The sequence below is a fragment of the Amblyomma maculatum genome, chromosome 5, assembly GCF_055883805.1.
Source record: "Amblyomma maculatum isolate TAMU_Amacu chromosome 5, ASM5588380v1, whole genome shotgun sequence".
In the NCBI taxonomy this organism is placed as follows: domain Eukaryota; kingdom Metazoa; phylum Arthropoda; class Arachnida; order Ixodida; family Ixodidae; genus Amblyomma; species Amblyomma maculatum.
In genome coordinates this window covers 36,665,268-36,679,213 of record NC_139348.1, presented here as the reverse complement: position 1 = coordinate 36,679,213, position 13,946 = coordinate 36,665,268, and the positions used below count along the sequence as shown (strand labels likewise).

General features: G+C 44.5%; 1 protein-coding gene and 1 long non-coding RNA gene across 3 annotated transcripts; one reads left to right on the top strand and one right to left on the bottom strand.

The window, feature by feature from the left end:
• Positions 1 to 243: 243 nt before the first annotated feature.
• LOC146188040 (uncharacterized) lies at positions 244 to 2,674 on the bottom strand. Its single transcript, XM_084603618.1, has one exon. The coding sequence runs from the start codon at positions 2,234 to 2,236 to the stop codon at positions 665 to 667; it is 1,572 nt and encodes a 523-aa protein (XP_084459744.1). The 5' UTR covers positions 2,237 to 2,674; the 3' UTR covers positions 244 to 664.
• Positions 2,675 to 3,116: 442 nt separating this feature from the next.
• LOC146188039 (uncharacterized) lies at positions 3,117 to 8,359 on the top strand. Of its 2 annotated transcripts, none has more exons than XR_014707171.1 (3): positions 3,117 to 3,202; positions 3,289 to 3,399; positions 6,516 to 8,359. It is a non-coding gene; the product is annotated as an uncharacterized LOC146188039 (long non-coding RNA). The 2 variants fall into 2 exon arrangements; XR_014707172.1 differs by lacking the exon at positions 6,516 to 8,359 and adding an exon at positions 4,257 to 4,686.
• Positions 8,360 to 13,946: the final 5,587 nt, after the last annotated feature.

Below are 13,946 nucleotides of genomic sequence, written 5' to 3'. Positions count from 1 at the left end.
CCGCCGTGGCGGCTCTTTGCTCAACGGCTCTCCACTTATGAGCTGAGAGCACGGATTATAACCCAATCGATAGAGGAAAAACGCAAGGCATTCATGTGCTGTGCGATGTTTGTGTGCATTAAAGAAACCAAAGTGGTCGAATTATCTGAAACCTTCCCTATAGGGCGTCCTTCAGAGTCACAGTCATTTCGGGATGTTAAATTTCTAAAACACCCATAGCCCCGTATTGTCAGTAGCAAGTACTGAACCATGCGTCAACTCAGGCAGGGACGGCGAAATCAAAGAAACTTCAGGAATACGTTTTGCATACACAACATTCCCCGCCCTAAAGTCAATGGTATAAGAACCGTACGGATAGCGTCGGCTTTCTGGAACAAAAGTGGAAGGTAGACCAAAGAAAGCACACACACATCGGAAGGAAAACAATGCATTTATTTGTTTGACAAACGATCCTCGGCGTTCACAGTTGAGGCAACGTATGTAATCAGAAAGTACCGCTACCTGTGTCACGCAAACTGCAAAATCTGGACTCCCGTGCTTGCGTCGCGCTCCAGATTAAGATAACAGGAGTCCATCGTGATCAAACGCGCTTGCAGATCAATGTGACGAACAGGGTTCAGGGTCGAACAAATCGCTGTCATTTCACTCCAGAAAGAACCGTCAACTATGGCTCAAATCTGAACTTTACGAGAAGTTTGTTGCTTCCGATCAAGCCGTGTTCGATCAACTCTTTAGTCGTTGTCATGATCTTCGTTGATCCCACGAACACCACTTCCTTGCTACATTTTGGAACAGGATGTTTGCCTGATGGCGAAATTTCACTTCTTAATGCTAGTTGCTTTGAGGGTTCGGAAGGGTTGATGAAAAAGAGCTTAATCTTTAAATCCATCGGCCACTCCAGGAACTTGTCGAACAAACCTTCTATTACATACACACGAAGGCAAACCAAGCTGTGTTCAACGCATAAGCGTGCAAATATGAGGTACCCATAATGGTAGCTAGGTTGGTCAAAGTTGCAAGTAAAGCTTGAGGTATCGGATGCTTTCTCGCAGAATCCATCCCAGTCATCAATCATCAATTCGCACAGAACAGACTTGTTGAGGATATCGCCACTGATGTTCAGAGAAGCAAGGGCCAGAAGTTCCATACCTTTCACCTCGTCACCTGCTGACGCCATCTGCTTTTCGGGTAACGTTTGCGAAGAGGAAGTTCCGGCATCTTCCAGCCTGCGCTCTTTAGCCAGAGCTTCCATGAGCTTGTCCTTCAGTTCCAGCATGTTACGCTCGCCCTCCAAGCTGATCATCTCCTTCATGTTCCGCTCGTTATTTGCGAGCGCGTCCCTAACCCCCAGAGTGAATTCGCGCCGGTGCCTAGCTAATGCTGCCTCGACATGTGTTTGGCACATCGAACTAGCCTTTTCTACGGCGACATTCAGGGCATCGGAGACAATCGTGAAGAGCGCCGCCTTTGCTCCATCCTTGTTTAACAATGCTAGCTTCATCTGCACGGCAGCATTCTCTTCTGAAAGTTTCCTCAGTGTTTCCCTCACTCCTTGGCGCTCAGCAGACGCTGCTTCGGCGTAGCTCCTGAGCACCGAATCTACGATGTCTGCCACAGTGTCGCACTGCATTCCAAAGATGACACTAGTCTCAGGGCGTAGACGGTTCTCGAAGGAATTCAGTTTCATACGAAGGGCAGTATTTTCTTGCAATATTTTGTCAAGTGTTTCCCTGACTTCTGTAAAGGCATTGGCAAAGTTGTCGTCAAGCGATTGCCCGCATGCGCGGTACAGTACACAGCCACTCTTCAGATGATCCGCAGTGTCCCTGTGCAGTACCTTCTCGTTACACCTGAGGCAGCTCACAGCGTGGAACCGGCAGGTGTTGGCGAAGTGCTCCAACATGGCTGAGGCGACGTCTTCGACGTCGCAACCATTATCAGCGTTCCAGCAACGCACCCTGCGGGCGAGAATACTGTCTGTGCTGAATGTTGACCACACAACATCTTCCTTCTGGAAGGGCTCTCTGTGCAAGGGGCAGTAGTCGCACTTGGCATCGACGCCGTCGTAGCAGGACTGGCAGAGGAGGTGCAAACAAGGCAACATGGCTGCCGAAGAGGGAACCAGACCGCAAACACTGCATACTCGATTCGACGGGAAGGGATTCACGAAACAAGTTGGCCGCCAATCTAGGCCACTTCCGAAACCAAATACTGTCTGTGCGCTTGCAGGCGGCATAGCTGGAGGCACTCTGTCAAGAGCCCTGTTCTTGGGTGTCTCGCTTGCGGTCGACTGAGGCTGTTGTCTTTTTTAGTGACTGCTTATCAGATATTCCTGTGATTTTCTTATCACACTCGCCTTTACCAGTCTTGCGCAGGGAGCGTAGAAAATACTCGACGAGGAAATCGCTTTCACCTTGCCAAAGAGCGGTGAGGCGCAATCGTAGTGTTTGTACGCCGCGTCGGTAATGATTCCAAGAAATCTTATCTTCCCATTTTAACTTTGGGAACTCGACAATCTTCAGCCTGTCATTTTAAGCTGACCGGTGGAGCAGAGGTGCTACGAAAGCAGGGGCCGGATTATGCACCGCAAACGGATCGCTCTCAAAGACCTATGTCATATTGGTCAGTTCTGACCGGCGGCCATATTGCTTTTCTGCGGCACCAGTGGACGTCATGAGACGTCATGAACACAAAAGAAACGATGACGTTGAGCACCTAAATTTGGCCGCCAATTGAGAGCGTTCTTTTTTTTTTAGAGCGACAGAAGCAGTCTCAAACGTTTGAGAGGGAAAATATGGCGGCCGCGTACATTGCGATGCGCCGCTGTGAGGCATTGTATCGGCGATCCACGGCTAATAATGAAGCACGAAGACGCGTTTGACTTGCCGGACGAGTTATTCCGACTTTGTTCAACTTGGGAACAAGCAGACAGTGTAGTGACTGTGCGACGATTGCCGACGAACATCGATGAACGGCGGCTTGCGAGCGAGTGCGTCGTCACCGCGGCGGCAAGCGCACCGCATTTTTTTTTTATACCGGAGGCTTCCAACGTACGTAGGGAATGTAAGATTGTTTGCATCACACAGTGCACCGGTAGCGGAAGCCATTGGGCGGAACGCTGATTGCCGTTAAGGCGCCGCGGGGAGATACGGACACAAGTCGCTAGGCAAGGGGTTCGACGCACGTTGTGAACATCACAATAGTGAGTAGATTTTGTTTTTGACTGCGTGTGTTTGGCTAAGAATTCTGAAGATCATAGTAAACTTGTATTGTGCCTGCTTTATCTAGATCTGCGAAGCGACCACACGCATTTCGTGACCCAGCCGCCCCGCCGTACCAACGCCTCCTCCCCGACGCGTTCGTCTAGCGGTACTCCTGTGCACCGAAAGGTGATCGAAGGTCTGCTGAACACCTGCGTTTTTTTCCTGGTTAAGCTCTAAAAACCCGTGTTGGTCATCGAACGATCTTGATTATATGCATTGATGTGTGCAATGGACCACTTGTTGTAAGTCGGCTTCTCTGCAAGGCTTTTTTTTCAACCAAAAGGTATCGTTCCCCCTCGTGCATTGTTTTTCAGCAGTTGTCATCAAGATGACCTAGCGAGAGCTGTCGAAAGGGTTCTGTATACCTGCCCTTTATATGTAAAGTACAGGATGAAGAGACTATTGATTGTCCAGCGCGCCTTGCTCCTCAATGACAAGTTTCGGGCCATTTGTCAAGCTCCCTGCGTGCGACACATTCGCGACTTGAAAGTGAATGCGCCGTAAAAACACCTGCTTCTTTTCATTTCAGCACATACCGAGAGTGTTTTCTGATGACAAGACTTTTTTTTTTTTTTTTTTTCGGAAAACAAGCTTTGCAGGGAGAGACGGCTTCGGCAAGAGATCCATTTCCTGAATATGCTGAGACTTGCTATATGCCAAAGAATGCACGTTGCAGTGAAATTTTGTTGTTATCATGGCCAAAGCAATAGGAGACAAATATTTATAGTGTTTATATTTATTTACTGCCTAAGCAACCGGAGTGCTTCCGTTATGCAGGTAATCATAGCACGGTATTTATATCACTACCAAGTTACAAGGCTGTCCTTACAATGATGCTTGCCTAAACAACATTGGCACACGTTGTCAGCATTCCTGCGAATGTTTACGATTCTGGCGATTCTGGATTGATCTTCATTGAGTGCTAAAGCATGCTCAAAAGCTGTTGAGATTAGCAAAACGTGGGCCTAAGTGGGTGTCATTTTGGTTGTGCAGGAGACAGCAACTACCCATTGAAGTCATGACTGATTACACCAGTGTCATCCCAATCCCAGCTCGCTGTCCCTTCTCTGCTACCGTCTTGCAGCCTGGTACAGTTGGCTGTGGCCACTGTTGTGTAAACATGCTTGAACTTAAACGTGCAGTATTACAGCAAGGCAGTACATGTTCATGATGCTGATTATAATCAGAAACTACCACCAACAAAGATCTTTTTACTGCCACTTATATTCAATAGAAACACTTATTTTTGCTGGAAAAGAGGCAGCTTATAGATAAGCATATGTACCTTGATGTACATTGACCATACGACATTGACATGTACATTTGAGAATAAATTACTAGGTCCAAAGAAGCCATTCCCTTGCATATTGAAGCTACCTATACAAATAGGTACTGTATGCATGGTGCAGTATACAAAATGCTTATAGATATATCAGATATAACAAAGCCAGCTGGATGGTAGGCTATGAGACGCCTTGGTCTCTGCTGTAGCAGCTACTAGGAGAATAGTGCACTTTACTTGGCTTCAGTGCCCAGAATGACTGCTGAATGACAAAACTTTTAGTGACAATAACTGTAAACATAACAAATTCATTGCAGAGGCGATGTGTGAATAAAGGTTATTTCACACTAATAAAACATGCAACACCGTCAAGAAGAATGCTAAACAGCTTGAAGACAGTAGAGGAAGCTAAACTATAAGCATTAAAAAAATGACTGCGCCATATATGTGTGATAGGTGCACCTTTTACACAGCTACTTTTGTCATTCGCATTTATTTTCTAAGTCTTTTCAACAAATAACCAAAACAATTCATCTTCTGTTCAAACTGATATATTAATAGAAAAGGCTTGTACATAATTCACACAATATTGAAAGAGAATGCGTTATGTGTATAAAATGAACATATTTTTAAACACTAAAGACTCCTAGGTGGATATAAAGGCGTTTGAAAGCTAGTTGTCATAGTGCAATCACCGAAATTGAGCCGTTTTCCAGCTCGCCTGCGGCATCACATGCATGATACGTTTGCTTTTCCTGCCGACAGAGTGGATACCATCTAGCAAGAACAGGCACTATGACGCCGTCAGAGAGGCCTTGCAACAATGTGCGACCAACACCATCACTCTTCCCGCTGCACGAAATGCAACATACTAGACAGTCCTGTTCAGGCCCACTTTATCGCCTCTAAACTTAGGTCTGGTATAACAAACTCGTTCTCGCCTCAGTGACGGTAAAAAAAAAAAGTTTTCTTTCTCTTGAGCAAACCAAAACGGAGCATAAACGTCAGTTTCTGTACCTTACACAGTCTGAACAACATCAGCAACTGAACATGAACGGAATGGAGGAGCAGCAGCATCAATCGCAATATGAAGAACCGAGCCCAATGTGCCCGAAGGCAACTGGTTGCGAAGCACAGCAGCGAGTCTCTGTGGCTTGCACGACAAGTCAGTGGTGGAGGGTCGTGCGTCGGATCTCGTTCCCCGCACTGCAGTCGCGAGCTCTTGCATAGCGGCTGCCACCTACTTTACTGATACTGCCAGCTTCCATCTGTCGGCAGAAGTAATAGTGCAGCCTTCATTTTTTTCTTGTATTTTCCAAAGAAACAGCACTAGATTACTTGGCTCCCGCTCGTCGCTCTTGTCATCGCTGGCAACCCCGGATGGAAAAACTGACTCTCTTCAGCAAGTCGACTTAGTTGATGTTCGTGGCAAACACTTTCACCAAGCTGTTCACTGCAGGTTCGTAGCCTTCACTGCTTTCAGTCAGATTTTTCTGTCTGCTAACGACATCCGCACAGTACCTCGGTCTTAAACTACGCGTAAAAAGCAGCAACTAGACGGGAAGTCAGCTGTTTTTTTGCACGCCGCCATGTTCACGCCTCGCTGTCGTCAGCGGGCCCTCGCGACGAAAATTGTTACCTAGGAGCACATTTAATTGTAGTACTGATAATGCTTCATTTTTAGTTGCCGTTTTTAGCTTTAGACAATGTTTTTTAGGTAAATAGAACATTTATACTTTTATTCTCTGCATGTTCAAAAAAATGTTTGCACACGATCCCCTTATCGTGCAAATAAAAGGTTCCGGGGCGGGGCTCTGCTATTAAGCACCCTAGCCTGCTTTTAATTGGCTAAAGCCGCGATGTCGTCATACTTCACATGTCTGGGCTCGTCATTTGACGTCACGCTCTCAAGATTGACAGCGATTTGCGGCTACAGTGTTCTTGACTAAACAGGGCCCTTATTGTTCTAGACCATCGTTTCCATCGTGATCCACGTGCTGCAGTGGTGGTGGTGTTATCGTTGCCATTGCATCTCCGGCCTTCGCTTCTGCAATCATCTTGGGAGCGACAACAGCGCACAGTGCTCGCGCACTGTGCCCTTCCGGACGGACTAGCGGCATCTGCATCGGCTGCACCGCTATAAAAGGCTTCGCAGTTCGTGGCTCCTTGGGATTTGCGGCTACAGTGTTCTTGACTAAACAGTGCCCTTATTGTTCTAGACCATCGTTTCCATCGTGATCCACGTGCTGCAGTGGTGGTGATGTTATCGTTGCCATTGCATCTCCGGCCTTCGCTTCTGCAATCATCTTGGGAGCGACAACAGCGCACAGTGCTCGCGCACTGTGCCCTTCCGGACGGACTAGCGGCATCTGCATCGGATGCATCGCTATAAAAGGCTTCGCAGTTCGTGGCTCCTTGGGATTTGCGGCTACAGTGTTCTTGACTAAACAGTGCCCTTATTGTTCTAGACCATCGTTTCCATCGTGATCCACGTGCTGCAGTGGTGGTGGTGTTATCGTTGCCATTGCATCTCCGGCCTTCGCTTCTGCAATCATCTTGGGAGCGACAACAGCGCACAGTGCTCGCGCACTGTGCCCTTCCGGACGGACTAGCGGCATCTGCATCGGCTGCACCGCTATAAAAGGCTTCGCAGTTCGTGGCTCCTTGGGATTTGCGGCTACAGTGTTCTTGACTAAACAGTGCCCTTATTGTTCTAGGTGAGTGGAAGCCCTGTATCCCAATTTATATTTTCTAGCTCTTTGCCGCAAATCCCAATGTATGAGTGACGCCTATATGTGCACTTTTTGAAATGGGTGTTGATACAGTGACATACCGTGTACGAATCGGCTGCTTCAGCCAGAGGGTGTCGTCCCGGCATGTTGGGACAACGCATCACCTTGCGACCGCAATGCTTTTAGCTAGGTACTGCCCTGGAGGCAAGCTTCTGGCGGCATGTTTTTGCATGGCTTACCTTCTCATCTGTTGTGGGGACGTTGAGACAAATCCAGGCCCTGACAAAAATGATCGAATCCTTGAGGCTTTGAAGAGTGCGGCGTCTTCACAAGAAAACTTTCAGAAAGAACTACTAGGTAAAGTGAAGGATATTTCAACTGGTATAACGGACATTAAAAACGCCTTTCAAAGGTTGAGGAAGCGCTAGAAGAACTGGAAAATAGCTCCGAAACGGTCTCGAATCTTAAGGACGCAGTCGACAATATGAAAACAGACATATCGGCTCTTTCCTGTTCTCATGATGATCAAAGCAGCATGATTAACCTTGTGGACGACATGAACAACCGTATGCGCCGAAAAAACTTGATATTTAAGGGCTTACCAGAAAAAGAAACAGAAAATTATCAAACCTCAGAGTCACTAATTGTCGACTTTTGCAGTAAGTATCTTGATGTACACATTTCTGATATTGAGCGAGCCCACCGTGTTGGTATTCGAAAGAAGGACCAGCATCGCCCAATAATTGTTAAATTCCTCCGCTACGAAACTAAATGCATGATCCTTGACAATGCATCTAAGCTCAAAGAAGCCACGGATCCCAAGGTGTATATTGAAGAAGACTTTTCCCCCCGAATCCAATTTGCCCGGAAAGAACTTCGAGATTTTGCTCGTGAAAACCGTGATCCGAATGAAAAGCCAAAGTATTCTTTTGACAAACTTATTCTCTCGAAGAAACAATATCGATATGATGCTGTGAGCGACAAAGTCTGCTTATGCACTCGGCAAAATCGTCAACCATGACCAGCTGAATTTCGGCAACAGGCTACTAAAGCAACTCCATTTTCTTTAATTGTAGCAAATTTCCGTAGCATAATCAACAAGCAAGACCAGCTTGCGTCCTTCGTCCACACTTGCTCTGCTGATGCCATCGTGGGAACAGAAACGTGGTTAACTCCAGAAATTGACTGTTCAGAACTTCAGATTTCAAAGTTCTTTTCTATCTTTCGTAAAGACAGAACAGATAAAAGAGGTGGTGGCGTCATGATTGCTGTTCGCAAAGGTATTCATACAAGGCCTATCGCAATAGATAGTCCACTAGAAATTTTGTGGGTCTCTTGCTCATTGCTAAACTTTAACATAGTTATCGGAGCATGCTACCGGCCGCCAGATTATTCCACTGACTTTGCTGTAGAATTAAACGACGTATTAGCACATGTTCAGAACAAGTATTTTAACTCTCCTGTCATCCTCGCCGGTGACTTTAACTTCCCACATATCAACTGGTCATCTGTTTCACTTGCTGATTCTTGTCAGCCCCGTGGTTGTACTGACTTTCTTGACTCGTTGCATTTATTCCAACTGACGCAGCTTGTTTGTTCTCCGACAAGGGATGATGCCATTCTTGACTTAGTTTTTACAACACACCCTGAACGTGCCTCTGTAAATGTGCTTGAGAGCATCAGTGACCACCGTGTTGTTCACTGCATGTTCCAGTTAGTTACCCCGAAAGTATCTGTGTCCAAAAAATTGATTTATGATTTTTTAAAGCAGACATAGACAGCATTCATACCCACCTTGAGAGCTTTTATTATTCCTTTGAATCTGCGTATTGTAATCGAAGTGTTTCTGAAAACCGGTTGCTTTTCCGTGATTTGTTAAAAAGTTTGCAGGAGAAATACGTTCCTAAAAGGGGGCTTTCAACCACAGGAAATAATGAATGTTTCACAAGGGATATCAAACGATGCCTGAACAAAAAGAAACGCCTGTATGCGAAAGCTGCACGCACATAGGCAGCGTTGGACTGGACCGCATATATGAACTTTGCAAAATCCTGCAAGCAGAAAATTGAAGAAGTGAAAGATGGGTTTTTTTAATTTTGACATGCCAAACTTTTTGAAAACCAACCCTAAAAAATTTTGGGAAGTCATTTCTCCTGCACAAAAAAAGGAACTCCCGTGTTTAGTCTCTGCAGATGGTACCTCAATTGACCCACTTGACAGGTGTGATCAGTTTAATTCTTTTTTCTGTAGCATTTTTGGAGAAGAAAAGCCATTGCCTACATTTGAACCCGCACCTAGCATTGAATTCACAATGCCTAGTATTGAAATACATCCTGAGGGTATAGAGAGGGCTATTGAACGCCTTCCTGCATTTTCGAGCCCGGGCCCTGATGAAATTAGCACAAAACAACTAAAAATAACAAAACAATATACATCGCGCATCCTGGCAGTCATCTTTCAACAATCAATTGATACGGCTGAGATTCCTGATGATTGGAAGCTTGCACATGTTTTACCTATATTTAAAGGAGGGGATAGAGATAATATGACAAACTACAGACCCATATCACTGACATCAGTTGTTTGCAAATTACTAGAACATGTCATATCATCTCATATAATGAAATATATCACTCAGAATCATATCTTGCTTCCCAACCAGCATGGATTTCAGCGCGGTCGTTCTTGTGAAACCCAGCTGTTTGAACTAACTACCGACCTTCACCGAAACTTAGAACAGTTAATCCAAACTGACGCCATCTTCATTGATTTTGCAAAAGCCTTTGATCGTGTGCCCCATAATCGCCTCATATATAAAATGAGTAGCATTAACATAAATATTAAAGTTATCAGATGGGTAGAAGAATATTTAAACAACAGAGTTCAATCGGTTATTACTGACGACTTTAAATCTTCTCCTCAGCCCGTGAAATCTGGAGTCCCTCAAGGATCTGTCCTTCGGCCCACATTATTTCTAATATATATAAACGATATTGCTCCCAGCATTACATCATCAATCAGGCTATTCGCAGATGATTGTGTCCTCTACCGTCCAATTTTTAATCTTACTGACTGTGTTATGTTGCAGGATGATTTATCTAGGTTAGACATGTGGTGCTCTGAATGGCAAATGACTATAAACACTAAAAAGACTAAATTAATGCGATTCAGTACCTGCTGCCTGATTTTGTCGAACACCTACTATATTAGCAACGCGGAAATAGAGCCTGTCGAATCCTTTAAATATTTAGGAGTTTATTTAACCCCTAATTTATCATGGACTGTACATATAAATAATCTTCTGACTAACACATATAAAACTCTAGGTTTTATCCGCCGGTCACTTTGCAGAGCTAATACAGATACCCGACTAATCGCTTATACCACACTGGTTAGACCGAAGCTCGAATACGCGTCATTCATTTGGTGTCCTCATCAACTGTATCTTATTAACAAATTAGAGTTACTTCAAAACAGCGAGTCCATTCATCTCACGTCAGTATTCACGTTATTCAAGCATAACAGCAATAAAAGAGAATCTTAAACTTCCAACGTTAGAAAGAAGACGTAAGCAATCACGCCTTGCGTTTTTTCATAAACTATACCATAACCCTACCTCTTTCTCAGCACCGATAATTACGCCCGCCACACGCACGTTTCATCGTTTTGACCACGATAAAAAAATCGAGCCCCCATTTGCACGAACAGACGCAGTTAAATTTTCGTTTTTACACCTAGGGATAAGAGAATGGAATGCTCTCCCCTCTTCTGTAGTTAATACTATCGATTATGACCAGTTTACTTCATTACTTAACGATTTTCTAACAGCGTAGTGGGAAATTTTCACCTTTTGTGGTTTACTTTTGTTTCGATTTTTCCTTTTGCTTTAACCTTTGTGTGTCATGTATTTTCTTGCATAATTTCGTGTCATCATATTGTGATCATGTTTTTCCTAATTGCTTCTTCTTGTATATTTAGCACTTTTACATGCCGCCACGTTACTGTTCCGATTTGTTCATTGTGTTTATTTCATGACGTTACCCCCCCCCCCCCCCCATGTAATGCCCACTTGGGCCTTTAGGGTAAATAAAAAAAAAAGATTTTGAGAGCGGTGCGTAATTCGGCCGCAGCGTACCTTACATCAATCAATCTGAAAACGCCACGGTTATTGATGCATTTTACGCATTGAAGAAACCACGATAAGGCAAACTCTTCCGTTCATTTCGTAATCTGTAAATAACGTACAAAGTTTCCCCCTGTCCCTTATTGCTGTCGCACCCCTTCCGTGCTTACTCGATAGATGTCAGTGTGGATGCTATCATTGACCGACCTCGATAAGCCAGCACCGTAACAGGATCACTTTCTATCACTCAACCTTTGGGTTAAGCCCCACTTTAGTCTAACAAACGGCTAACAAATGCTGACAAACGGTGGCCAGAAATGGTTGAGCAATGCGCCTGTTTAGTGTCTAGTTCCGGTAGAAGTCCTTCTTGATCCAGACTTTGATTTAGCGATACAACGTTGAAACGCCTCTGTATAGAATCCTTAACGTGAACTTAGATTACATTGTTCATTTCTGGTGTTTATATTGATTTATTTACACTCAAGATCAATTCATTGCAGAAATGAGGGTGCTAAAAAGTATCAGTAATAACAAGAACAAGAGTGACATTAAAATGCACTATATTATATTAGCAGAGCAACGCTTTATATTATACTAGCAATGAAGCAGCGGTCATGTTGAAGTCACTGCTGACGTCAGTAACAGAAGCGGCAAATGCGGCCAGGTGGATCCATTCTGAACAGATTCTTTGAAGTGTCAGTCCAGCAAACTGGTGCCGCAACTTTAAACCGGTGGTCGCTACGAGATGAATTGCATGACGGCGGCTGAAACAGGAAGCGCAAAGCGTCGAGTTGAAACAGTAAATTTCATGAAGTGAGCACGGGCGTCATAGCGTATGTTGAATATATTAGGTAAGCTTACATTACACTTCATCATGCTGACACTAGCAGTGCTCTAACTATTAGTACTAGAAGTGATTGCAGTTTTTTGCAACATTCATATCAAAAAATAAGGTACCAGACCTTAGAAAATTTTATTTTTAAACATAATCTCCCCTCACACTAATGCAGTTCTCCCATTTTGCTGGAAGGAAAACAACTTTCTTTCGGTTTGTCAAGCCACTTCTCTGCGGCAGTTTAAAACGAGGACGTCATCAAACCAAGTTCCCTTTAGGCGTCTCTTCAAATTCAGAAATAAATAAAAGCCTCTCGTTGCCACGTAGGGTTGGTGGTCCAGCTGTATGAAACCGCACTCTCGAATGGCAGCCTGGGCAACACAATTACTGTGAACCGGGCCGTTGTCGGGCAAAAGGAGGGTGCCTCCGATCACTATATGCCTCGGCGTTTTACCACGATTGCTTTAGGCATTTAATTTTCGAAGATCGTTCATGTCGTATTCGCCTGTAACTTAACTACCATATTGAAGATGACGAACATGCCAAAGAAGAAAACACAATACAAGCGCTCGCTCGCAAATGAATGGTTTCCAAACATATTTATATGACAGCACAAATACCAAGCACTTGCTTCCATTACAATTGTCGCTCCAAGACCCACTTCGACGCTAAGTTGCCTTTGGTTATGTTAAGTAGGATCACTCGATAGGTACTATCAACATTCACGGGTAAATTTAGACATTTTTCCTCTTGAAATTGTGCCATAGAGCTCCAGCAGCGCCGCGCCGCAGTAATGCCCTCAGGCAAGCGAGGGCGCCCCTAGCGGCTGCTCCGGTCCCTATATAAAACTTTCTTTTAAGTGTCATGACAAGTAAAAGTATAGAAAGATTCTACTATCACTATCCCATTACTAGTTAGCACAACCTGCTGCTCACTTTACTGATTCTTTAGCATTGTTCCACACCATAAATTTATAATCCTACGACTGTAATCATTATCTTTAAAACATGAAGCATGCACTGCATACGTCCTCTGAATTACTTAGAAAAGCGACGGCATACTGGATGTTACTAATGTGTTTTGTACCATTTTACACCCCTTTCGAGAAGTTTTATATTAGTTTGGTTTGGTTTGTGGTGCTTAACGTCCCAAAGCAACTCAGGCTATGAGAAACGCCGTAGTTGAGGACTCCGGAAATTTCGACCACCTGGGGTTGTTTAACGTGCACTGACATAGCACAGCACACGGGCGCCTTGCTTTTCGCCTCCATTGAGTCGCGGCCGCTGAGGCCGGGACTCTATCCCGTATTATTGGGAACCGCAGTCGAGCGCCGTAACCACTGCCCCACCCCGGCGGGGTAAGTTTTAGATTAAGCAACAAAAATATTGCATTGATTTGTGTGGCGTGTGCCCATTTTATCAGGTATTCCCTTGATCACCATGTAAAGGTACATGATGGGTTTCAAATACAGGCAGGTATTTTCCGCCGCACTTAAACAGACTTCTTCCTTGCTCTGGTTATGCAATGTCTGCACGACTAGTTTTCCAACTGAAATAGTATTTCTCAGCCTCATATAATATACATGTTCTGGCTAACGTTAAAAATTCATTCATTGTCAAATATCATTTCCGAAAGCAAACCATGTTTTCTTGATTTCTTCTAATCTAGCCTGCTTTAATTCTATCAGCGATTATCCTAGTAACCTTGTAAG